At 38.2% G+C, this 24760-nt stretch overlaps 1 protein-coding gene across 8 annotated transcripts in view; it reads right to left on the reverse strand.

The window, feature by feature from the left end:
• USP15 (ubiquitin specific peptidase 15) overlaps window positions 1-24760 on the reverse strand; it is a 127461-nt gene that overhangs the window by 77401 nt on the left and 25300 nt on the right. For 6 of the 8 annotated variants that reach the window (XR_013960268.1, XR_013960269.1, XM_080662442.1 and 3 more), the window contains exons 2-3: window positions 22644-22771; window positions 19287-19417 (exon numbers count right to left, since the gene is read on the reverse strand). Coding sequence is in view for 6 of the 8 variants with exons in the window: in XM_080662442.1 (XP_080518568.1) it covers window positions 19287-19417; window positions 22644-22771 (259 nt within the window). In the remaining 2 variants the exon portion in view is untranslated. Of the gene's footprint in view, window positions 1-19286; window positions 19418-21243; window positions 21304-22643; window positions 22772-24760 lie in introns of all 8 variants that reach the window. The other 2 variants (XM_080662441.1, XM_080662439.1) reach the window with 1 other exon arrangement.

The raw sequence follows: 24760 nt of genomic DNA on the forward strand, positions 1-24760 counted from the left end.
ACAGGATAAAATAATAAAAAATATGAAAATTCCTCATGATGTATATGGAAGTATATATTTTTTAAATAATCATAGTTCTTTTTTTAAAAGCAATTAATTTTAATAACACTAACAGATATTTTTCTGAAAAAACAAAACAAAACAAAAACAAACAAACAAAAAAACCCTGGTGATTTAACTGTTAGAAAGTCATTATGAACAGTGAAAAAAATACCATCCAGATTATTTCAAAATCCACATTTTATTGGGATTTAGAATTTTTCTCATTTTTTTCTTCTTTCTGACAATATCACACATTACTAAAACAATATCACTACTTAAAATACTATGAATATATTTATAAGATATTATAGTACTTCTAAAAGTAGTGTATTAAAAAGCTATTCTTGTTTGGGATGATGAAAAATTTTGGAAATAGTAGTGACGGTTGCACAACATCCTGATTGTAATTACTGCCACTGACTTTTGCACTAAAAATGGCAAATTTTAGGTTTTATATACTTTTTAAAAATATATATATATTATTTTTTTATTGATTTCTGAGAGGGAGAAAGAGATGGAAACATCAATGATGAGAGAATCACGGATTGGCTGCCTCCTGCACGCCCCCTCCTGGGGATCGAGCCCGCAACCCCGGCATGTGCACTGACCGGGAATGAAACCATGACCTCCTGGTTCCTAGGTCAATGCTCAGCCACTGAGCCCTGCCGGCCGGGCGGTTTTATATATTTTATAATAAAAAAAATTTAAAGGAAACAAAAACAAAAAAAGCTGTTCTTTTAAAGAAAATATCTCTGTCTTCCAACTATTTCTGATTTAAAAGAACCATACTATATGAGTGATTATAGCACTACAGCACAGAAAATTAATTATCATATTTATGTATTCATGTTATGATCATATGTAAATTATTTTCTATAACATTGATTTTATTTTTATTTATATAAAGTTTCCTACGTTCATTAAAAATGTTTGCACTGAAAATAATCATTTAAGATGATGGCTATGAAGACTAACAGAAAGAAACAGGCTTATAAAAATAGGTTATAAAGTTATATTTATCTATTATTATAACCATTAAAACATACATTTGAAATTTAAGCCTGGAAGGTTACTATTCAAAAATAATAGTTATGTTTCAGAATTAGAGGTGACAGTTAAAATGGTTTTATAAGTAAATTATGTTACGTTGTTATAAATAAGGAGCAAGCACATGGTAAAATCTGGCTCCTTGTCCAATATAAGACTGATGGCTATATAAAAGTATTTCTGCCCTGGCCAGGTGCTCAGTTGTTGGAGCATCATCCTATACACTAAAAGGTTGCAGGTTCCATCCCCAGTAGCAGTGAGTACAGGAGGCAACTGATTAATGTTCCTCTCTCACATCAATGTTTCTTTCTCCTCCTCCTTCCCTCCCTCCTGCTTCCTCTCTCTTTAAAATCAATCAAAACATCCTTGGGTGAGGATTAAAAAATATATATTTCCATTAATTCAAGGCCACATAGGAGGTAAAGCCTCTTCACAAAGTTAGTGAGGGAAATACAAGTTTATGCTGAATTAAATAAATATAAATTCCATTTGTTCATTTTGCTGTGAATATTAGAAAACATTTTGTATAAAGCCATGAAATATATTTAATAAACTTAATGTATGAAAGTTTACAGAAACTTTATTTCATTCCAAATAATGCCTACTCCCCCCTCTGGATACAGAAAGTAGTTTCTAAAGAAATCCGTTAGGCCTAAATGGACACATTTACTATTTTTGAGGAGTGAGCTACCTTCACTTTTGTAGCACTTACTAAGCACTTATATTTAGTGCTAGGTGTAACAGGTGAATTAGACTTAGGTTCTGGAGTCAGAGTGAGAACACCTAGTGGTAAAGACAGACAAGTAGAGAAGTATAACACAAAGATGAAAACATACTAGTAGTTGTTTATACTAACAAATCCTACATGTTATTCTCTATCTACAAATATTTAAGGATGCGTCTTCTCAAAAACAAGGACTCAAACATAACACCATTATCACAAGTAAAATAATTTAAATGAATCTCTTAATATCAATTATCTAGTCAATGTTCAAATTGTCTCTTATTTTTAATATATTGTTTGAATCAGAGTTCAAATAAAACTGACATATTACAATTAATAAAGTCTCTTCAATATATTTCAACTAAAAAGTAGAGTATCTTTTCATTTTTGCAATATTTATTGACTACTTCATAAATGTTGAGATGTATTCTAAATAAAATGCAAATAATATTTAATTACCTCCTTTCTTGTGATGTAAGTATAAGTTAACCAAGTGCCTAGATTGAGGTGGGAAAACTATGACCCACAAGCTAAATCTGACTCACCATCTATTTTTGTAAATAACATTTTACTGGAACACAGCCATACTCATTCATTTATGTATCATGTATGGCTGCTTTTGCACCCAAAACAACAGAGATGAGTAGTTTCAAGAGAGCATTTTGTCCCACAATGCTAAAAATATTTACTATCTAGCCCTTTAATGGCCATTAATTCATTAGGTCTTTTAAAAATTTGCTCAGTAATATTTTGTATTTTTCAGTAGAAAAAGTTTTTATTGGTTTATTCCTAAGAAGTTTGATGCTACAAGTATTATTTTAAAATTCAACTTTATTTGCTACTGATATGTAATGGACTTTTATATATTGACCTTATATCCAGCTATCTTGCTAAACTTATTAATTCTAATTGTTTATCAGTACAATTTTTTGAAATTTTAAACATATAAAATGTCTTACGTTTTTATTTTTTAACCTTTATTCTTTCATTTTTTTTCCTTGGATCACCAAACTGGCTAAAACCTCTAATATAGTTACCCTTGTCTTGTCCCTGATCTGAGAGGAAGAGCTTTGAATATTTTACCAATAGTATATTTGCATATCTTCTACTTCTAGCTTTCTATTTCTATGAGTTAAAAAAAAAAATCATACATGAATATTAAGTTTTATCAAATGCTTTTTCTGTACCTATTGAGATTATTTTTCTTCTTTATTCAGCTGATACCAAAATTATAAGTGATTTTCAAAGTTAAATCAAAATTGCATTTAAAAATCCAGTTTATTCATTTATATCTGCCCTTTTTACTTATTGCTGGATTTGCCTTGCTAATATAGTGTTTAGAAATTAAGTATCTATGTACACAATAAGACTAGCCTGTAATTATTTTTTTATAATGCCCTTCAAGGTTTTGTGTCAAATTTATGCTAGCCACAAAATAAGTTAGGAAGTATGCCTTCTATTTTTTCCTTAAATATTTGATAGAATATACTGATGAAACCTTTTGGACCTGCATTTTACTTTGTGGGAAGGTTTTCATTTAATGATTCTATTTCTTTAATCACAAAGTGCAATTCAGACTTTTTATTTGTTTCAACATTAAGTTGTGTTTTTGTAAAAATCTGTCCAGTTCAGCTAAATTTTCAAGTTATTGCATAAAGCTGTTCAAAAACGTAATTTTTTAAAGAAGTCTTTAGGCTCTGCTATGATGTTCCCTTTTCATTCCTAAATAGGTTATTTGTGCCTATTCTCTCTTTATTCTTGACCAGTCTTGCCAGGACTCATCTTTATTTTACTGGTCTAAGTTTACTGTTTTTGTAATGAGTAAACTTTGTTCATTTAGTGTTTTATTTTTCTGTTTTATTAATGTCTACTATACATTATTATTTCTCGATTAGGCTTAATTTCCTTTTCTTCTCTTAACTTCTTGAGACAACAGATTTTCAGTATTTCTTCTTTTCCAATATATGCATTTAACTATAAAATTCCTTCTAAGGATGGCTTTAGTCACTCTTTTATGTTGTACTATTTTATTATTCAGTTGAAAATACTAGACAGTTTTAGAATACAAAATAAATTTGCCTTCTGCACTAAGTGCTATGCATGTCATTAGGTGGTTAATCACGTTGTTTAAATCTGCTTCCAAGCTCACTCATGTGATTGTTGGCAGGCCTCAGTTCCTCTACAGCTGTTGACAGAGACTTCAGTTCCTCATCATGTGAGTCTCTGTAGGCTGCCTGCATGGCATGCTGTTTCACTCAGAGTGACTGATGCAAGAGAAAGAGAGCACCCCCAAGTTAAACCTACCCGTATATTTGTAAACTAATCTCTGAATTGACATACTATCACTTATGCCATATTTTAACAGTCACATAAACCAACCGTGATCCAATGTGGGAGGTTATACACCAGTGTGAATACCCTGTGGTGGTGATCAATGGGAAGCATCTTTGAGGCTGGCTACCACAGTCCACCCTCTAGCCCCCAATTATGTCATAGTCTCTCCCTGCAATATGCAAAATACACCCAACCCCTACAAAGGCTCCCACTAGTCTCATTCCATTATAACATCAACTCAAAGTTCAGAAACCTGTCATCTATAACTAATCCAGGTATAGATGAGGATCCTTGGATATAGCTCCTTAAGCATCTTGAGTATAGTTCCCCTTGATCTATAGGCCATGAACTAAGTTGTAAGTCATCTGTCACACATACACCCAGAATAAAATAATGGGACATGCTGAAGGTAATCTTTTAGATATTCCTGTAAAAAAGGGGAAAAAGAGGAGGTAAAAGGAGTCAATGGCCCATAGAAATTCTGAAATCCACCTAGGCAAATACTGAAGACTTTTGATTAGGACTCACTTCTGCCCTTTCCTGAAAATGACTCTTCATAACATTTGGTTCTGTTTTCTGAGATGCTTTTTTTTGTGAAAGTTAGCACGTGTTTACTGTTGAGTAAACTATCTGTCTGATTCCCGCTTGTCTGGGAGGTAAAAGGCCTTTTGTTTTATACTGTCTCTTCAGTTCAACATGGCAGTGGTTCTTGAAAACACTGTAGGTCTCCAGTCGATTTCACTGGAGTTCATTCCATTAGACAAGTCACACACACAAATGTCCCCTAGGTAAGTCCTCTCTACCTTCGGTTTAAGCTGAGAAGCAATGCCCTTAAACTTCTCTTAAGCCTTATTTTTCTTAGAAGCCCAAATGTTGAAAGGAGGTGTGACGTATATTCCAAAATTTGTTTTCCTGCCAATCAAGAAACCCAATTTATTCAATAAATAAAAATGCAAGGTGAGAGAAGAGGTGGGAAACTGTAGATTAAAACAGACTTAAAAGATCCTATCTAATAAAAGAGTAATATGCAAATTGACCATCACTCCAACACACAAGATGGCTGCCCCCATGTGGACACAAGATGGCCGCCACAAGATGGCCAGCAGGGGAGGGCAGTTGGGAGGGACCAGGCCTGCAAAGGAGGGCACTTGGGGGCGATCAAGCCTGCAGGGGAGGGCAGTTAGGGATGACAGGCCGGCAGAGGAGGGAAGTTGGGGGTGACCAGGCCTTCAGGGAAGGGTTGGGGGGGACCCAGGCCTACAGGGGAGAGCAGTTGGGGGGGGGGACCAGGCCTGCAGGGGAGGACAGTTGCGGGCGGGAGACCAGGCCTGCAGGGGAGGGTAGTTAGGGGCAAACAGGCTGGCAGGGGAGCAGTTAGGCATCAATCAGGCTGGCAGGGGAGTGGTTAGGGGCACTCAGGAAGACAGGCAGGTGAGCAGTTGGGAGCCAGCAGTCCTGGATTGTGAGAGGGATGTTCGACTGCCTGTTTAGGCCCGATCCCGGTAGGATCACATCCCTTGAGGGGCCCCAGATTGGAGAGGGTGCAGGCTGGGCTGAGGGACACACCCCCACCCCATGCACAAATTTCGTGCACCGGGCCTCTAGTATAAATATATTTACCAATACTTATTACCTTTATTATTAGCAATTTTTTTCAAATTAAATGTATTGGGGTGACATGGCTAATAACACTATGTTTCAAGTGTACAATTCTTTATTATATAATTGGTATACTGCATTATGTGCTTATCACTCATAGTCAAGTCTCCCTCTATCACTATATATTTCACCTCCTTTACCCCCCTCTTCATCCTTCCTCTCTGGTAACCTCATATTGTTGAATGTGTCTATAACAGGGGTGGGCAAACTTTTTGACTCGAGGGCCACAATGGGTTCTTAAACTGGACCGGAGGGCCAGAACAAAAGGAGGGGAGAGCAAGAGAACCCTCCGCTCTTTCCCGCGGGCCGTAGTTTGCCCACGGCTGGTCTATAAGTTTGTTTTGTTCATTTGTTGCTTTCTTTTTTTAAACAAGTAATAAAGATTTGTTCAAGGGTCTTAAGAGTTTACAAACTGGGAAAACAGCTAGGCAAAAACCCAGAAGTGTTCTAAAGAAGAAAAAAAGTTAAGAGTTCTTATAGTAAAAATGTACACTCTAAAGAAATATTAGACTTGCAGTCTTAGCCCTAAGATTGGTTCAGGCTGGTTATCAGTCAGATGACAGGTAGTTTCAGCGGTCACCAACCAATGGTCCTCGGATCACTGGTGGTCTGTGAGGTCTGAAAGGTTGGCGAATGCTGGTCTAAATGATGGATGTCAGGAGGTCTGGCTATGTCCAGTGGTCTAGATAACAAATGTCAGATGGGTGTCAGGTGGCCTAGATACCTGAGTCCTTCAGGGGGTAATCAGAGGGTTATTTGATGGGCGCAGATGTACTATATTTAGGCAGTGATGCAGGACAGCTGTGCGCTCTGGGAGAAATCACTCAACCTTCTCATCCAATGACATGCTCAATGGTGAACAGACCAGGCCTTAACTTGGAGAACTCAGATGAGGTGTTGTCTCTGTTGCTTTCCGTTTTATATCCCACATGAATGTAATCATATGGCTCTTATCCTTTTTCGTTTGACTTATTTCATTTAGCATAATATTCTCAAGATCCATCCATATTGTCACAAATGGCAATATTTCATCCTTTCTTATGGCTAATGAGTAATTCCAATTGTATATATTTAACACGATTTCTTTATCCGATCATCTATCAAAGGATTTAGGTTGTTTCCATGTCTTAGCTACCATGAATAATATATTTTACAGTATATGTTTTCAAACATTACAGATACCCTGAAGAGGAATTGCTGGGTCATATGGCAGCTCTATTCTTAAATTTTTGAGGAATTGCCATACTGTTTTCCATAGTGGCTGTATCAGTTTACATTCCCACTAGCAGTGTCTGAGGGTTACTTTTTCTCCACACATTCTCTCCACCTCTTTTATTTCTTGTCTTATTGATAATAGCTATTCTAACAGCTGTGAGGTGGTATCACACTATAGTTTTGATTTGCATTTCTCTTATAGCTAATGAAGGTGAGCATCTTTTCATAAATTCTTTAAAGGCTTTTTGTGTGAAGAGAGCTGTGAGGTACCACCATTAACTTTTCTGAGGTCTTAACAATGAATTTTATAATCACATCCTAGGCTTCAACTTCAGATCATACTTTACTGAGAGTGCCCTAATTTTGATCTTTGCTCAAACATTTCTTAGTTTTAGCACTGTCTCTCATCTGGAGAGGCTAGAAATCTTCAAAACTATGAAGTCTTGCCTCCTTTCTATGTAACACTAGAGGCAGGTGAATGAATTTATGCACCAGTAGGGTCCCTCAGCCTGACCTGCATGATCAGGCCGAAACTGGTTCTCCGACATCCCCGAAGGAGTCCCAGATTGCGAGAGGGCAGAGGCCAGGCCAAGGGACCCCACTGGTGCATGATCAGGGCCGTGGAGGGATGCGGGAGGTTGGCCAGCCAGAGAGGAACCGCGGGAGGGCTCCAGGGCGTGTCTAGCCTGTCTCAATCAGTCCCGGTCGGCCAGACCCCAGCAGCAAGCTAACCTACCGGTTAGAGCGTCTGCCCCCTGGTGGTCAGTGCATGTCATAGCGAGTGGTTGAGCAGCCTTAGCATATCATTAACATATTACGCTCTGATTGGTTGAACGACTGACTGGACAACAGGACACTTAGCAAATTAGGCTTTTATTATATAGGATTCCTTTCTTTACCTTCTTTTTCTCTTCTCATATCTGACTATATAGTCCTCTCAACATTTTGGCTTATCGTTCAGTTCATTAGATATATTTTTTTAACCTTTCAATTTACTGCAATTGATGTATTGCTAACCTTTCTGGCACCTTATACCAAAGACCACTTTCTTCAAGGTTTCCTCACTTTCTTTTAGGCCCTCACTGGCAACCTACTCAATTTCTGAAATTCCACTACAATTTATTCAAGGCTCTGTTGACATTCATTAATACTCTTAAAAGTCCTTACAGCTTTTACCCACTGCCCGGTTCCAAAAACACCATCACATTCCAAGTTTTTTAGGCAGCACACTCCTTTAGATATCAAAATCAGTATTAGCTACCTACTGCTGCATAATAAATTACGCCCAAACTTAGCAGCTTCACAAAGCATACATCTCACATAGTTTCTTGGGTTAAGAATTTTGGAGCAGCTTAGCTGGGTTGTTCTGGCTTGGGGTTTACATGAGATTGTTTTCAAGCTTTATGAGGGCTGGGGCTTCAACTATTTGGAAGCTCAAATGAGACTGGAGGAGTCACTTCCAAGCTTATTCATGATTGTTGGTAGGCCTATGTTCCTCTCTTGTCCAGTGATCTCAGTTCCTTACTGTGTGAGGCCCTCCAAAGGCTGTCTGAGTATGCAGATGATTTTCCCAGACTAAGAAATGAGAGAGCATAAGGGCATGCACACCCAGGATGTAAGCCAAGTTGTCTTTTATAACCTAATCTTTTCTTTTTTAATAAGGTATAATTGACATAAAAGATTGTTAGCTTCAAGTGTACAACATAATAATTCGATATCTGTATATATTGCCAAATGCGTGCCAAAATAAGGCTAGTTAACATCCGCCACCATGCATAGTTACAAAATTTTTTCTTGTGATGAGAACTTTTAAGATCTCTCTCAGCAGCTTTCAAATATGCAATACAGTGTTATTAAGTATAATCACCATACATTATATCCCCATGACTTATTTTATAACTGAAAGTTTATTCCTTTTTACTCATTCACCTAATTTTGAAAGTGGCATGCCACTATACATTATACTGAGTGGACAGATTATTATGATCTCTGAACGCATAATAATCTGGCCACTCAGTGTGTGTGTGTATATATATACATACATATATGTATGTGTATATATATACATATAAATATACATATATATATATATATATATACATATATATATATATATATATATATATATATATGTATGTATGTATATATTAGAGGCCTGGTGCATGAATTCGTGCATGGGTGGGGTCTGGCCAGCCTGGTCAGGGGGAGGGGACATGGGCGGTTGGCTGGCCTGCCTGCTGGTCGAATTCCTGGTCGAGGGGACAATCCTATATAATAAAAGAGTAATATGCAAATTGACTGTCACTCCAAGACACAAGATGGCTGCCCCATTGTGGACACAAGATGGCTACCACAAGATGGACTGCAGAAGAGGGCAGTTGTGGGCAGTTAGGAGTGACCAGGCAATCAGAGGAGGGCAGTTTGGGGTGACCAGGCAAACAAGAGAGGGCAGTTGGGGGGGACCAGGCCTGCAGGGGAGGGCTGTTGTGTGCAATCAGGCCAGCAGGGAGGGCAGTTAGGGGTGACAGGGCCAGCAGAGGAGGGCAGTTGGGGGGAGACCAGGCCAGCAGGGGAGGGCAGTTGGGGGGGACCAGGCCTGCAGGGGAGGACAGTTGTGGACTTTCAGGCCAGAAGGGAGGGCAGTTAGGGGTAACCAGGTCAGCAGAGGAGGGCAGTTGGGGGAGACGAGGCCAGCAGGGGAGGGAAGTTGGGGGGGACCAGGCCTAGAGGGGAGGGCAGTTGTGGGGGACCATTCATGCAAGGGAGGACTGTTGGGGGGTACCAGGACAGCAGGGGAGGGCCGTTGGAGCGGACCAGGCCAGCAGAGGAGGGTAGTTGGGGGAGACCAGGCCAGCAGGGGAGGGCAGTTGGGGGGGGGGCAGGCTTGCAGGGGAGGGCAGTTAGGGGTGACCAGGCCAGCAGGGGAGGGAGGTTAAGGGTGACCGGGCCAGCAGGAAAGGGCAGTTTTGGGCGACCAGACTGGCAGGGGAGGGCAGTTAGGGGTGACCAGGCCAGCAGGTGACCAGGCCTGCAGGGGAGGACAGTTAGGGGCGACCAGACTGGCAGGAGAGGGCAGTTAGGGATGACCAGGCCAGCAGGGGAGGTCAGTTAGGGGCAATCGGGCCAGCCGGGGAGCGGTTAGGCATCGATCAGGCTGGCAGGGGAGTGGTTAGGGGATGATCAGGCTGGCAGGAAGAAGTGGTTAAGGGCAATCAGGCAGAGGCAGGTGAGTGGTTTGGAGCCAGCAGTTCTGGATTGTGAGAGGAATGTCCAACCGCCCGTTGGACATCCCTCTTAAGAGGTCTCAGATTGGAGAGGGTGCAGGCTGGGCTGAGGGACAACACCCCCCTGCCGTGCACAAATTTCATGCACCGGGCCTCTAGTTTACATATTAGCCTTTTATTATATAGGATATACACTGAGTGGCCAGATTATTATGATCTTTGAACGCATAATAATCTGGCCACTCAGTGTATATCCTCAAGACTTAATTTTATGACTGGAAATTTGTTCCTTTTTACCCCCTTCACCTAATCTTGAAAGTGGCATGTCATGACATCCTACATAATAAAAGTGTAATATGCAATTGACTGAATGGCAGAACGACTGGTCACTATGATGTGCACTGACCACCAGGGGGCAGATGCTCAACGCAGGAGCTGCCCCCTGGTGGCCAGTGTGCTCCCACAGGGGGAGCACTGTTCAGCCAGAAACCCTGAGCCGAGCTCACGGCTGGCAAGCGCAGCGGCAGTGGCAGCGCTAAGGATGTCCAACTGCCGGCTTGGGATGGCAGTGCTAAGGATGTTCTAAGCCGGCAGTTGAACAGGACATCCCCTGAGGGCTCCTGGACTGCGAGAGGGCGCAGGCCAGGCTGAGGGACCCTCCTTCCCCTAGTGCATGAATGTCGTACACCAGGCCTCTAGTCTACTATATATTACTAGCTACCCAGACTAATACAATACCAAGACTTTGGTACAATATGGAAGGCGACTACCCAAGGATGTGGATATGAGGAGGAGATCATTGGGAATCATCTTGGAGGCTACTATCTTAGTTTATATGTTAATATTGTTATGTACTTAAATTTAATACATATTTTCATCCCTGTAAGAAATTGTTGCTATTTTAAACCATGTGCCTTAAGATTTATCCACCACATTTTCGTCAGTCTACATTTTTTTCTGTGTCTCCAAACATCCATATGGAGTAATTTTCCTTCCATTCTGCAGACTGTTTTGCATTTCCTTTAATTCAGGTCTTCTGGTAAAATTCTATCAACTTATTTATCTAAAAATAGCTTTTTCTGAAAGTTCTTTTCTTTGGTCATAGAATTCTACAGAAGCAGTTATTTTTTTCTCAGCACATTAAAAGTATTTTCTTTCATTTCTTTTGAGAAATCATTTCTTTGTTATATCCTTACTTTGAAGGTAACATATCTTTTTTTCTGGCTACTATAAGGAATATCTTTTTACCTTTGCTTTTCAACAGATTTACTGGTATGGTTTTGTTTACATATTTTTTTTCAGCATGGGATTCACAGAATTTCTTGAGTCTGTAGCATGATACCTTTAATTGGTTTGGGGAAATTCTCCACTATTAGTACCTCCAGGATTACTTTTATCCCATTCTTTACTCTCTTTTTATAAGTTCATGTATATGTATGTTAAACTTATTTACTGTATTCCATGTGTCCCTTTGCTTTATTCTATATTTCCCACTCTTTAATGTGTATATTTTGTAATGATATCATTTACTTTACAAATTCTGTCTGTTTCTTTTTTTAAAAAATATTTTTTATTGATTTTTTACAGAGAGGAAGGGAGAGGGATAGAGAGTTAGAAACATCAATGAGAGAGAAACATCGATCAGTTGCCTCCAGCACACCCCCTACTGGGGATGTGCCCGCAACCAAGGTACATGCCCTTGACCGGAATCGAACCTGGGACCCTTCAGTCCGCAGGCCGACGCTCTATCCACTGAGCCAAACCGGTCAGGGCAGTCTGTTTCTTTTTTAAGCTAGTATTTTATCTAAACATTAAGTCCTTAATTCTTAATTTTTTTATATTATTCAGTTTTAGAATTTAATTTGGTTCTTAACAGTTCTTTCTTTTCAACTCTTTTATATTTTTTACACATAATATGCACAATATTTTAAAGTCTCTGTCTGATAACTCCATTATCTAGATTCCTCATGGGTCTGTTTATGTTGTCTATAGTTTCTCTTGGATTTTGGTTTCATTGTATTTCCTGCTCAATTGTCTGTTCTTGTTTTTGTTTTTTTAAAATATATTTTATTGATTTTTTACAGAGAGGAAGGGAGAGGGATAGAGAGTTAGAAACATCGATCAGCTGCCTCCTGCACACCCCCCACTGGGGATGTGCCCGCAACCAAGGCACATGCCCTTGACCGGAATCGAACCTGGGACCCCCCAGTCCGCAGGCCGACACTCTATCCACTGAGCCAAACTGGCCAGGGCAGTGTGATTGTTTTTTTAAAATTGAATGTCTAGAAATGAAACATTTTAGAGATAATCTATGGTCCAGGAAGATGATTAAATTGTTTCTGGATACCAGCCCTAGATTCCAATCAGAGACTAGTAAAAGTCAAAGTTGGGCTTCAGATCCTAAAAGACCAGTCAATCCTCAACGGAGATCCATTAGTATCAGAGTCATGTGGGACACAGTATAAATGAAAATTCCCAGACTTACTGATTTAATTTTGGAGGAAGACACATTTTAATAAAAACTCCAGGTAATTTTATGCATATTAAAGTTTGAAAATTACTTTATAGTGAAATAAATCCCAACTACCTTAATAAAAAAATAAGTGTATGATCTCCTAGCAGACTTATTCAGCTTATTTTCTTTCTACCTGTGTAAAGTTTCAGTGATTTTCTTTTTTTGTTTTACTTTGCTTATCACACACCAATTTCAAAGAACTCCAACAAAACCTCTTTGAAAAAGTAATGACAATGAAGTTGTTGGTTGATCCATTTACCATTAATAATAACATTTTGTCTGTATGATATACCACATTTATTAAGAAAAAAAGTATACCATAAAGGTTAAAGTAATATTATAGTTTTAACATATTTGAAAATATTTCAGACACAGATTTTCCATTACAACAGAAATAAAGTTCTTCTTCAGGACAGTTTTATAGCTAGTCTATCCTTCAAATGGTCAAAATAGTCAATTCTCCAGCAATACAAGTAAAATTAGAGACCTTTTTGTACATATAAGGCTAACATTCCTAAAAGAGAAGAATCCTAATTTTGAAATGACTATAAGAAAAGGCTGAGTGAAATTAAGGAACTATACTTAAAGTAAATTAATTCAAAGGTACATTCACATTCTATTTAGGAAAGAAGATTCAATTCTAACCTAAGCCATAAATATACAAATACGAATAGTTAATATAGCAATTTCGAGAGAAACCAAGATGGCGGCATAGGTAAATACCTAAACTGCTGCCTCGCACAACAATATCAAAACTACAACTAAAAGACAAAACGGACACCATCCAGAACCACAGGAAAGCTGGCTGAGTGGAAATTCTACAACTAGAAGAAAAGAGGAAAGCACATTGAGACTCAGAGGAGCTGCAAAAGGCTGAGGTACGGAGACTCGCACGCGGAGAGGACGTGCAGGTGTGTGCATGAGCGGCTGAGTGCGCGGCTGGCTTTCTAAAGTGGGAGAGAAAAGGAAGCCTCCAACTGCACTGAACTCCAGTCCCGGGTGAGATGCTGGGAAACCAGACTCATTCGGGTGGAATCTGGACTGTCAGGAAAAGAGAAAGCACACTGAGACTTGGGAGCTGCAGAAGGCAGAGGTCTGGAGGCACGCAAGCGCAGAGAGGACTGACTGCTGAATGCATGGGAGGCTGAGTGCGCGGCTGGCTTTTTAAAGCGGGAGGGAGACAGAAGATCCCAACTGCGCTGAACTCCTGTTCCGGGCAAGTTTCTGGGAACCCCGACTCATTCGGGGAGAAATTGGACTGTCTGGCAGTGAGCGAAACTCGAGGGCAGCTTTCTCTCAGAGGTGCTTGCAGCAATTACAGAGGGGCACTGAGACCCAGGGGCCTCATAGGGCAGGGCTGACGTGAAACCAAGGCTGCCTGTTCCGCCCTGAAACTCCACCCCACCCAAGCTGAGCAGAGGCTTTTGCAATTTTGCAAGTCTTGTCTCATAAGAGTGTCTCCAGGACAGAAGTTTTCCCAGCGTAGACACAGCAGATCCTCACAGCCAGTTGGCCTGGAGGTGAATTCCTCCGAGTGATACCAATAATAATAAAGACTTAACTACAACAAGGCTGAGCACACAGTCCACAAAGGGGTGCACCAAGAGTGTCCACCTCAGGTAACTGGGGAGGCTGAACCACTGTGCCCTAGAGGACACCTAGCACACAAAGCTACTCTACCAACTCAGGGAAGCAGCGAAAATGCGGAGACAAAGAAACAGATCACAAATGAAAGAAATGGAGGAAAACAAACAACTGGATATAGAGTTCAAAACCACGGTTATAAGGTTTTTCAAGAATTTCCTAGAAAAGGCTGATAAATTTAGTGAGACCCTCGAGGATATGAAAAAGGACCAACTAGAAATTAAACATACACTGACTGAAATAAAAAATATTATACAGAGACCTAACAGCAGACTAGAGGACCGCAAGAATCAAGTCAAAGAGTTGAAATACAAAGAAGCAAAAAACACTCAGCCGGAAAAGAAAAAAGAATCCAAAAATTTGAAGATAGTGTAAGGAGCCTCTGGGACAACCTCAAGTGTACCAACATCAGAATTATGGGGGTGCCAGAAGAAGAGAGAGAGCAAGATACTGAAAACCTATTTGAAGAAATAATGACAGAAAACTTCCCCCACCTGGTGAAAGAAATAGACTTACAAGTCCAGGAAGCCCACAGAAACCCAAACAAAAGGAATCCAAAGAGGACCACACCAAGACACATCATAATTAAAATGCCAAGAGCAAAAGACAAAGAGAGAATATTAAAAGCAGCAAGAGAAAAACAGTTAATTACCTCCAAGGGAGCACCCATACGACTGTCAGCTGATTTCTCAACAGAAACTATGCAGGCCAGAAGGGAGTGGCAAGAAATATTCAAAGTGATGAATAGCAAGAACCTACAACCAAGAGTACTCTACCCAGCAAAGCTATCATTCAGAATTGAAGGGCAGATAAAGAGCTTCACAAGATAAGAAAAAGCTAAAGGAGTTCATCACCACCAAACCAGTATTATACGAAATGCTGAAAGGTATTCTTTAAGAAGAGGAAGAAGAAGAAAAAGGTAAAGATAAAAATTATGAACAACAAATACATGTCTATCAACAAGTGAATCTAAAAATCAAGTGAATAAAAAATCTGATGAACAGAATAAACTGGTGAATATAATAGAATCAGGGGCATAGAAAGGGAGTGGACTGACAATTCTCGGGGGGTGGGGGGGAAGGGGTGTGGGGGGGGGTGCAGGAAGAGACTAGACCAGGGGTGGGCAAACTTTTTGACTCGAGGGCCACAATGGGTTCTTAAACTGGACCGGAGGGCTGGAACAAAAGCGCGGATGGAGTGTTTGTGTGAACTAATATAAATTCAAAGTAAAGGAGCGGAGGGGAGAGCAAGAGAACCAGATAGAACAGCTGTGTCCACGGCTGGACTAGACAAAAAGCGTACATCAATGGATGAGGACAGTGGGGGGTGAGGTAAGGGCAGAGGGTGAGGTGGGAACCAGGTGGAGGGGAGCTATGGGGGGAAAAAGGAGGAACAATTGTAATAATCTGAACAATAAAGATTTATGAAATTAAAAAATAAAAAGAAAATAGCAATTTCATAGCATCTGTTCCAAATAAATTCAAATATGGTTTGGTTACTAGAGGTTTATACCCTTGTATTACATAAGTCACCTTTTTAATTCTTTCAATGTAGGAAAAAGAATCACCAAATAATTATGCTCAGAGATCCTGATTCTCCCCCCAACTTTTTCCCCATGGTCCTCTTCACCCAAATACACTATTAAAAAACTGTGTAATTTTGACAGATCTACTTTAAGTACTGGGTATTATTCTACTATGGGATGACTTTTTAGTTCCGCAAAGTAAAGAAAATCGGTCATTTTTAATTCTTCTAGATTATAATTGTAAAAATTTAAAATGAGGAATAAGAAAGATATCTGCCTATCATGAACAAGTCAACAAACAACAAGTGCTGGCGAGGATGTGGAGAAAAAGGAACCCTCATGCACTGCTGGTGGGAATGCCGACTGGTGCAGCCACTGTGGAAAACAGTATGGAGTTTTTTCAAAAAATTAAAAATGGAACTCCCATTTAACCCAGTAATTCCACTTCTAGGAATATATCCCAAGAAATCAGAAACACCATTCAGAAAGGATATATGCACCCCTATGTTCATAGCAGCACAACTTATAATACCTAAGATTTAGAAACAGTGTAAATGCCTATTAGCAGATGAGTGGATTAAAAAAGTGTGGTACATCTACACAATGGAATACTATGCTGCTGTAAAAAAGAAAGAAATCTTACCATTCCCAACAGCATGGATGGACCTGGAGAGTATTATGCTAAGCGAAATAAGCCAGCCGGAGAAAGATAAATATCACATGATCTCACTCATTTGTGGAATATAATAAACAACATAAATTGATGAACAAAAACAGATCCAGAGACAGAGACGCATCGAACAGACCGTCAAACCTCAGAGGGAAGGCAGGGAAGGGTTGGGGGCAGGGAGGGGGGGTGATAAAATATCAACCAAAAACCTTATGTGCATGCTTATAAGCATAACCAATGGACACAGACAGTAGTGGGGGTGAGGGCATGTGCTGGGGGATGGGAGTGGCTGGGAGAGGTCAATGGGAAAAAAAGGGGACATATGTAATACTTTAAACAATAAAAATTTAAATTAAAACAATTAATTGATTGGAATGGACTCTAAAGAAATGCCACTCTCAATTTTTGGGCTGGATAAGTCATTAGTGGTGGTGTTCTGTCCATTTGTTTTTATTTTCTCTCTCTGTATGTATAGTTAAGAAGCTTTTTGAATGCTTCCTAGAAATCAGAGTCTTCATTAAGATGGAACTTGCCAGAAAGCTCCAAAGTACAATGATCTTCATACATATGATCTAATGTTTTGGGCCTTCGAATTCATTTGGGATGATATTGGTTCTGTTGGAAATGTAAAATGTGATGAAAATGTAAAAAAATGATTTTGCTTATTTGTAAAGAATTCTGTCCATATACTAAAAACAACTGAATTTTTCACTTTAAAGAGGTGATTTTTATGGTAAAAAAAAGATATGTGCATTTTCAGGTTTTAAAAAAATCACATTGCAATGTATTTTTTCAAGTTTTACTTTCTTATTTTCTAACTAGAGGCCCGGTGCACAAAATTCGTGCACGGGGCGGGGGGATCCCCTCAGCCCAGCCTGCACCCTCTCCAATCCAGGACCCCTTGGGGGATGTCCGACTGCCGGGATGGGGCCTAAACTGGCAGTCAGACATCCTTCTCAAAATCCTGGACCACTGGCTCCTAATTGCTCATCTGCCTGCATGCCTGATCGCCCCTAATTGCACCCGCCACCCCCCCCCCCCCCCCCGCGCCGGCCTGATCGCCCTTCACTGCCTCTGCATGCCAGCCTGATCACCCCTAACTGTCCCCTGCTGCCGGCCAGGTCGCCCCCAACTGCCCTCTCTCTGCTGGCCTGGTCACCCCAAACTGCTCCCCCTCTGCCGGCCAGGTCGCCTATAACTGCCCCCTCCCTGCCGGCCTGGTTGCCCCCAACTGTCCCCCCCCGCCCCTGCTGGCCTAGTTGCCCCTCACTGGACCCCCTGCCAGCCGGGTCACCACCAAATGCACCCCCCACCACCGGCCTGTTCACCCCTAACTGCCCCTCCACTGGCCTGGTCACCTCTTATTGCCCCCCTGGTCACCCCATGCAGCCTGCTGTTCAGTCATTTGGTTGTCCCTCACTTACCCCCCTGCTGGCCTGGTCACCCCACACAGCCTGCTTGTTCAGTCATTTGGTCATCCCTCACTAACCTCCCTGCCGGCCTGATCGTAGGCAGCCATCTTTTGAGGGCATGAGGGTCAATTTGCATATTACCTCTTTATTATATAGGATTGTTTTGCCAAAAAAGCAGTGCTACACAGTGATAAAAAAAAATAGTCAGGCTGCTTTAGTTTGTAAAGTGATATAGCTCTCTAAAAGGCCCTGAATCTCTTACTTCTGTTCTCATTTCCTCATCTATAAAATGGAGATAACAATCCTTCCTCATAGGGTTTTCTGTGAGGACTAATTTAGTTATTAATGTATAGTAACCCCCTCTTATCCATGGTGGATACGTTCCAGGACCTTCAATGTATGCCTGAAACCGTGAATAGTACTGAACCTACATACTAGTATACTATGTTTTTTCCTTTATATACATACCTATAATATAGTTTATTTATAAATCAGGCACAGTAAGAGATTAACAATAACCAATATAAAATAGAACACATAACAATATAATGAAATAAATGTTATGTGAATGTGGTCTCTCTCTCTCTCTCTCTCTCTCTCTCTCTCTCTCTCTCTCTCTCTCTAACCCATCTGATGACTAAGACGGTTACTAAGTGATTTAACGGGCAGATAAAAGATACAGCATGGATATGCTGGACAAAGGGATGATTCACATCCCAGCAAAATGGAGCAAGAAGGTATGAGCCCTAGCTGGTTTGGCTCAGTGGATAGAGTGTCAGCCTGCAGACTGAAGGGTCCCGGGTTTGATTCCAACCAAGGGCACATGCCCAGGTTGTGGGCTGGATTCCCAGTGGGGGGGCATGTAGGAGGCAGATGATTAGTGATTCTCTCTCATCACTGTTTCCATCTCTCTCTCCCTTCCTCTCCGAAATCAATAAAATCACAAAAAAAGGTGTGAGATTTCAACATGCTATGTAGAATGGCATGCAACTGAAAACTTACGAATTATTTAATTCTTGAATTTTTCTATTTAATATTTTTGGATAATGGTTAATTACAGGTAACTGAAACCATGTAAAGCAAAACTGTGAGTAAAGAGGGTTACTTTTATGTGCTTGTAACAGTGGCTGGTATACAGTATATGATAGTTGTTATTGCACAACATACAGTAACATTTTACGGTTCTTTATCTCTAAGATAATTGACAAGGCTTCACAAGCCACTGAATTAACAAGAAATTGTGAATTGTTCAGGAAAAACATTTCTAATATGTACCTTTCGTGCTATTGGTTCCTGACCTTCCATCAATGTATACCAGCTGACAAGTTTATTCCAGCCCTCAGTTGGCAACAGTATGTAATCCAATTCATCAATAAGATGCTCCTTAAGTGATTGGGCATCACCATCTGTAAAAGGAAAAACAAATTCAATACATAAAAAGAAACAACAGTACATACTTCTAAACACTCTGGTTGTATACATCACAAATTACTTAAACTCATGAAAACTAATTAAAATATCCAAATAAGTTTTGAAGAAAGCTCTGAAGAGGCTCACATCTAAATCTATATATGCCAAAATAAATTGTTGCTTTAAAAAGTTCCAATGTTTAACATTAGTCAAGCAACAATGTTTAAAAACACAATTTTTCTTTTATTAGTCTCTAAAAAATATAATAAGGTATAATTGTTAGCCAAGGGGCCTCAAAAAAGTGTTTTTCAAATATTTTCAGTATCAGAGATCCGTCACACGGTAATAGTGGTCATTCTAGCATTAGCTGATGAAGGAAACACAAAGAACAAATCAATAACCTTTCACAATGACTCCAAAACACATGGGGCTGGAAACCATGATGGAAATCACAAGAGGGCATCCTGTGAACCAGCTCTTTATTCCAGAAGGTCCATAATCTCTAGACTCTTCCCTAGAGCTAAAGTGGAAGTAGTTTTTCAGATGTGATTCTAATTCTATGATCTACTTTCAAAATTCTGTTTAAACTAAAAATTTAATACAGGGCAGGCCAGAGATCTTGAATTATACCTACATCACAGTCCTACTTGGAGATTCACTTATTATTATCTGGTCCTTTACATCAATTTTCAAAGTACAGACACAGAAATAGTTTATTAAGTTATAGATAACATAAAGGGGACTCTCTCATTCTGAGCCAGTCTTAAATGATCAAGCATGGAAAACCAAAATGCTCTTGGTAGAATTTCAATAATAAGAACATACTATTCTTATTAGATATAAAAATATAAATTAAGCAGGAAGCAGGAAAAATGCTGAAGGGAATAAAAGAAGGTTATTTATTCTATCTAGGATCAACCTAGGTCACCACAGAATCATACTGAATTTGAGAAAATATGTTATATATAGAGCAGAAATGGAAAATCTCTGGATTTTATAATATGGACCTCAATAGTAGATGTAAATGAAGTATTACTTTTTAAACTCAGTTTTTTTAAACCTTGTCATTTTTAAATTCTTGATGAAAACTGAAATTTGCAATACAGTTTCAGAACACTCTGAAGATGAAAAACAACACTATATGGGTAATGTACTATGATATATAATGCAGCAGATAACCATGTTATCTCAGTCACTCCTCAAAGCAATCCTATAAAATAGGTATTTTCCTTTTAGATTCGAAAATATATTCAGGGAAATTGAGTAACTTGCCCAAGATCATATATCCAAAAAATTGCAGGTATAGTAAAAAAATGTTGTTATCGAAAATCCTTTTATTTCAATTAATTTTCCACTATTATGAAATATCTCCATTTTTATTAGTAAACAGATTTAAGTATTTTTAACTTGCCCAAGGTCACACAGACAGAAAATTAGTGAGACGGGATTCAAATCCTTTTACTCTATCATCTATTTTCTTTCACTATAACAAAATGTTTCAAAGAAAACTTAGAAAAAAAAGTTTAAAGTTAAGACTTCAATGCTGTTTTCCATAATAATTCGAGAGTTCGAGTAAATGACTTTATTATATACCAGAATGTAAACAGTTATTTGTAGCTAGTAGTCAAAATAAAATGATTATATTTAAAGGGAGAAAACATCCCTAAACACAGAATAGCTGATATTTGTTACTTTTGTGTTTACTAGTATATAATTGATACACAATAAACTGCACATATTTAAAATGTACAGTTTGATAAGTTTTGACATACCAATACCAGTGTGAAACCACCACCACCAAAATGATGAACATATCCATCACCTGCAGTTTTCCTTGTAGCCTTTTGTAATCTCTCCTTTCTGTCCATCCAAGTCAACCTTCCTATTGTGAGAAAACCACTTATTTGTGCTTTGCAACTACAGACTATTTTGCATGTTCTAGAATTGTATATGAAAATTGTGTGTGCTTTCTGCTACCATAGGCAAATCTGCATTTTCTAGAATCTTAGCTAAAAATATTATGTACTGTTTTATACAGCTTCGTTTATGCTGCATAATTTTCTTGAGATCCATTTATGATTTTATGAATCAACGAGAGGCCTGGTGCACGGATTTGTGCACCGGTGGGGTCCCTTGGCCTGGCCTACACCCTCTTGCAATTTGGGACCCCTAGGGGGATGTCAGACTGCCAGTTTCCACCTGATCCCCGTGCACCAGGCCTCTAGTATGCATATAAGATCTTTGGTGAATCTCTTCCCACCCTCCCCTCTCCCCTTCCCTCGGAGATTTATCAGTCTGTTCCATGTTTCCATGCCTGTGCGCTGAGCATCTGCCCTCAGTGGTCAGTCGACTGATCGCTTAGGCTTTTGTATCTATATAGTTCATTCCTTTTAATTGCTCAGTAGAATTTCATTATATAGATATAGTTGTTTATCCATTCAGCTGTTGATGGGCATTTTGGGTTGTTTCCAATTTTTTCTATTACAAATAATACTGCTATAAACATTTGTGTACAAGTTTCCATATGAATATATACTTTCACTTTTCTTGGGTGGATGGCTAAAAATGGAATGGTTGGTTCCTATGGTAAATATATTTAGTGTTTTAGAAAACTGCCAGACTATATCATTCCCAGAAAGTGTATTAAAGTTCCACTTGCTCCACATCCTTGTCAACACTTGGTATGGGGTCAGTCTTTTAAACTTTAATTATTTTAGTACATGTATTGTGGTTTTAATCTTCATTTCTTTAATGACTAATAAGGTTGAATATCTTTGCATGTGCTTTTTGAAAACTTCTCTGGTGAAACATCTGTTCAAATCTTTGCCCACATTTTCCACTGGGCTTTATTAATGCAAAGATCCAAGAATGTAAACATACGTTAGTGCTCCCCAACTTAAAAATGTCTGTATCCATTAGGAAAAACAATATACAACACAACATTCCCCCCAAATAATAAGGTAGCACTTTCTAACTTACATTCTTCATTTAAAGGTTTAAATAATAATAAACCTATATATCATCATAAATGAAAAACAAAATTTGTCACGATACAAGCTAATTTACAGAATAATCTGAGTTCATTATATCAAATCTACAGTACAAAGAAATTTCTAGTTTATCAATTTATGTACTAATGTACACATTTCTGTGTTCCATACATTGATTGTAACTATTTGAAAGAAACACATTTAAATTTTGATTGAAAGAAGAAAATAATACCTTTGAGAAGTCCAGAGTTATCAATGGGTCCAGGATATACATTTTGATCTCCCATCTGGTATTTGTCCCAACTGTCAAAGCCAACATATTTTTTCCACTGTTTGAACCAGCGACTATCAACTAGGTACCTAAAAAAGAAAAATTGGTAAAGGAAAACCTGGAACTATAGGAACAGCACAGAAGCTATTTTTGATACAGTAAACCCTCATTTTAACGAACTTTGGATTTTAATGGACAAAATTTGTGGTCTATATATCATATGTAAAAATTAACACTTCGTTAATTTTAAAATGCTTTCAACCAATATTTGCTTATAATTAAATTAACAGGTTATTTTGAACCAGCCATATATTGGAAAAAAAACACTGTAGCAATTTCGCTGACATAGATATTACATATCTACAATTATAGTTTACAAATTTAAATCCCAAAGTCACCGCTTATAAATAATGTTCAGTTAATTAATAGCACGTTATCACATTGCATCGCCCTCAGTAACTGGTTCTGTTGTCACCTAGCCTGACTTTCTGCAGCAGTCTGAACACATGCTGGGTGTGCTAGCCCCAGCCCTGTGCATTTGTATACTGGGGTGACTGGTAAATGCATGTACTTACTAGACCTATTCATATAAATTTAAAATTACTATAATACATATAGGAAAGTTTTCTGTGAAATTAAGCTTTTCATACATACTTAATTTTAATTACACACAAGTCTACACAAGTAAAAATAGGTAAACTAATTTGTAAATTTTTTAACATATGCATTCTGAAAACCTACTTTATTATATAACGGATGTTTGGCTTTAACATACAAGGCCTCACCTGCATTAGTCTGTTATATCAAGATTTTACTATATTTCATTTTATATATATTAAAGTATGTACCTACTTCAAAGATTATTGAGAATAATTTTAATGTCACAGTATTTTAAAGAAAAATATTTCACTTGTATAAAGTATTATTTCTATTATTCTATATATCTACTATTAGATAATAAGTATTGACATATACATTTTTAAAAATTCCTTATAGCAATTTTAAAAAAATGCAAATAATATCTCTTCATTAAAATATTTGCCAGCTGAAAATTCAAATGCTAATCATAAAGATCAAAACAAATTTTAAAACGTAATGTGATAAAATATAACAAGAAAAATGGTTCTTTTGCAAAAAACTTACAAATACCATCTGTTAATTACATATATTTTAGTGTATCTTTTTAGGAGTAAGAAAAGCAATTATTAAAGGTTTGCAAGATTGATCATAATTATTATTATCAAAGTTTTTTTTAAAAATTAACAAATAATTAGTTTCTTTGCCAAAACTATCAATAACAACTAGTATAATCTACTAGGACAAGCAGGATTGATATATGATCATTTTTTGTAAGTGTGACACACCAAGTATTTAACTATATTTATCTTATTTTCAAAAAATTAAAAAAAATAGATTCTTATTAGATGACCAGTGACAGAAAATAGTAAAATAATGGTTCTCTAGTAAAGAGAGCATAAAAAAATCATAAGCCTAAAGAACTTTATAAATTTATTCTGACTATATTATACCTACTATGAAATACTGCTTTGTCACTGGTTCATAATTCTCTTCCAAAAACATCCCCCCCACATTTAACCAGGTTCAATCACAAACAAAATGAAAAGTAAAGGTTAACAAGACATGTAAACAAGTTTTTAGATCATCATTCTGATGTTTTTGTGCTTACTATATAGCACTATAAGAGTGTTTGAAAATCTCTGAAGCAAATACATCAACCTAACAAAACATCACCATTCTTAAAGAATAGTCATCAAGTTTAATTCCTTAAAAGTAGATATGAAAAAAAAAAGTGGATATGGCAGAATTTCTATACATCAATACTCCAAACCCACTATTAGGGTTGTGCAACTAAGAGCCCCCAAATCATAAAATTTGAGATTTATGAGGGGGAAAAAATGTTATGAGACTAACTCGTAAGAGAACCCTATTTCTAAAACAAAATAGTTTATAGTAGTATTGAGTTTATATGTTAAATTGATAATAAACAAAATTACACTAAATTGTATTTTACCCATCAAAAAAATTTTTACTTTCTCCTTTGCAATTTAAACAAGTGT

The sequence above is a fragment of the Plecotus auritus genome (assembly GCF_963455305.1).
Source record: "Plecotus auritus genome assembly, chromosome: 3".
Taxonomy (NCBI): Eukaryota; Metazoa; Chordata; class Mammalia; order Chiroptera; family Vespertilionidae; genus Plecotus; species Plecotus auritus.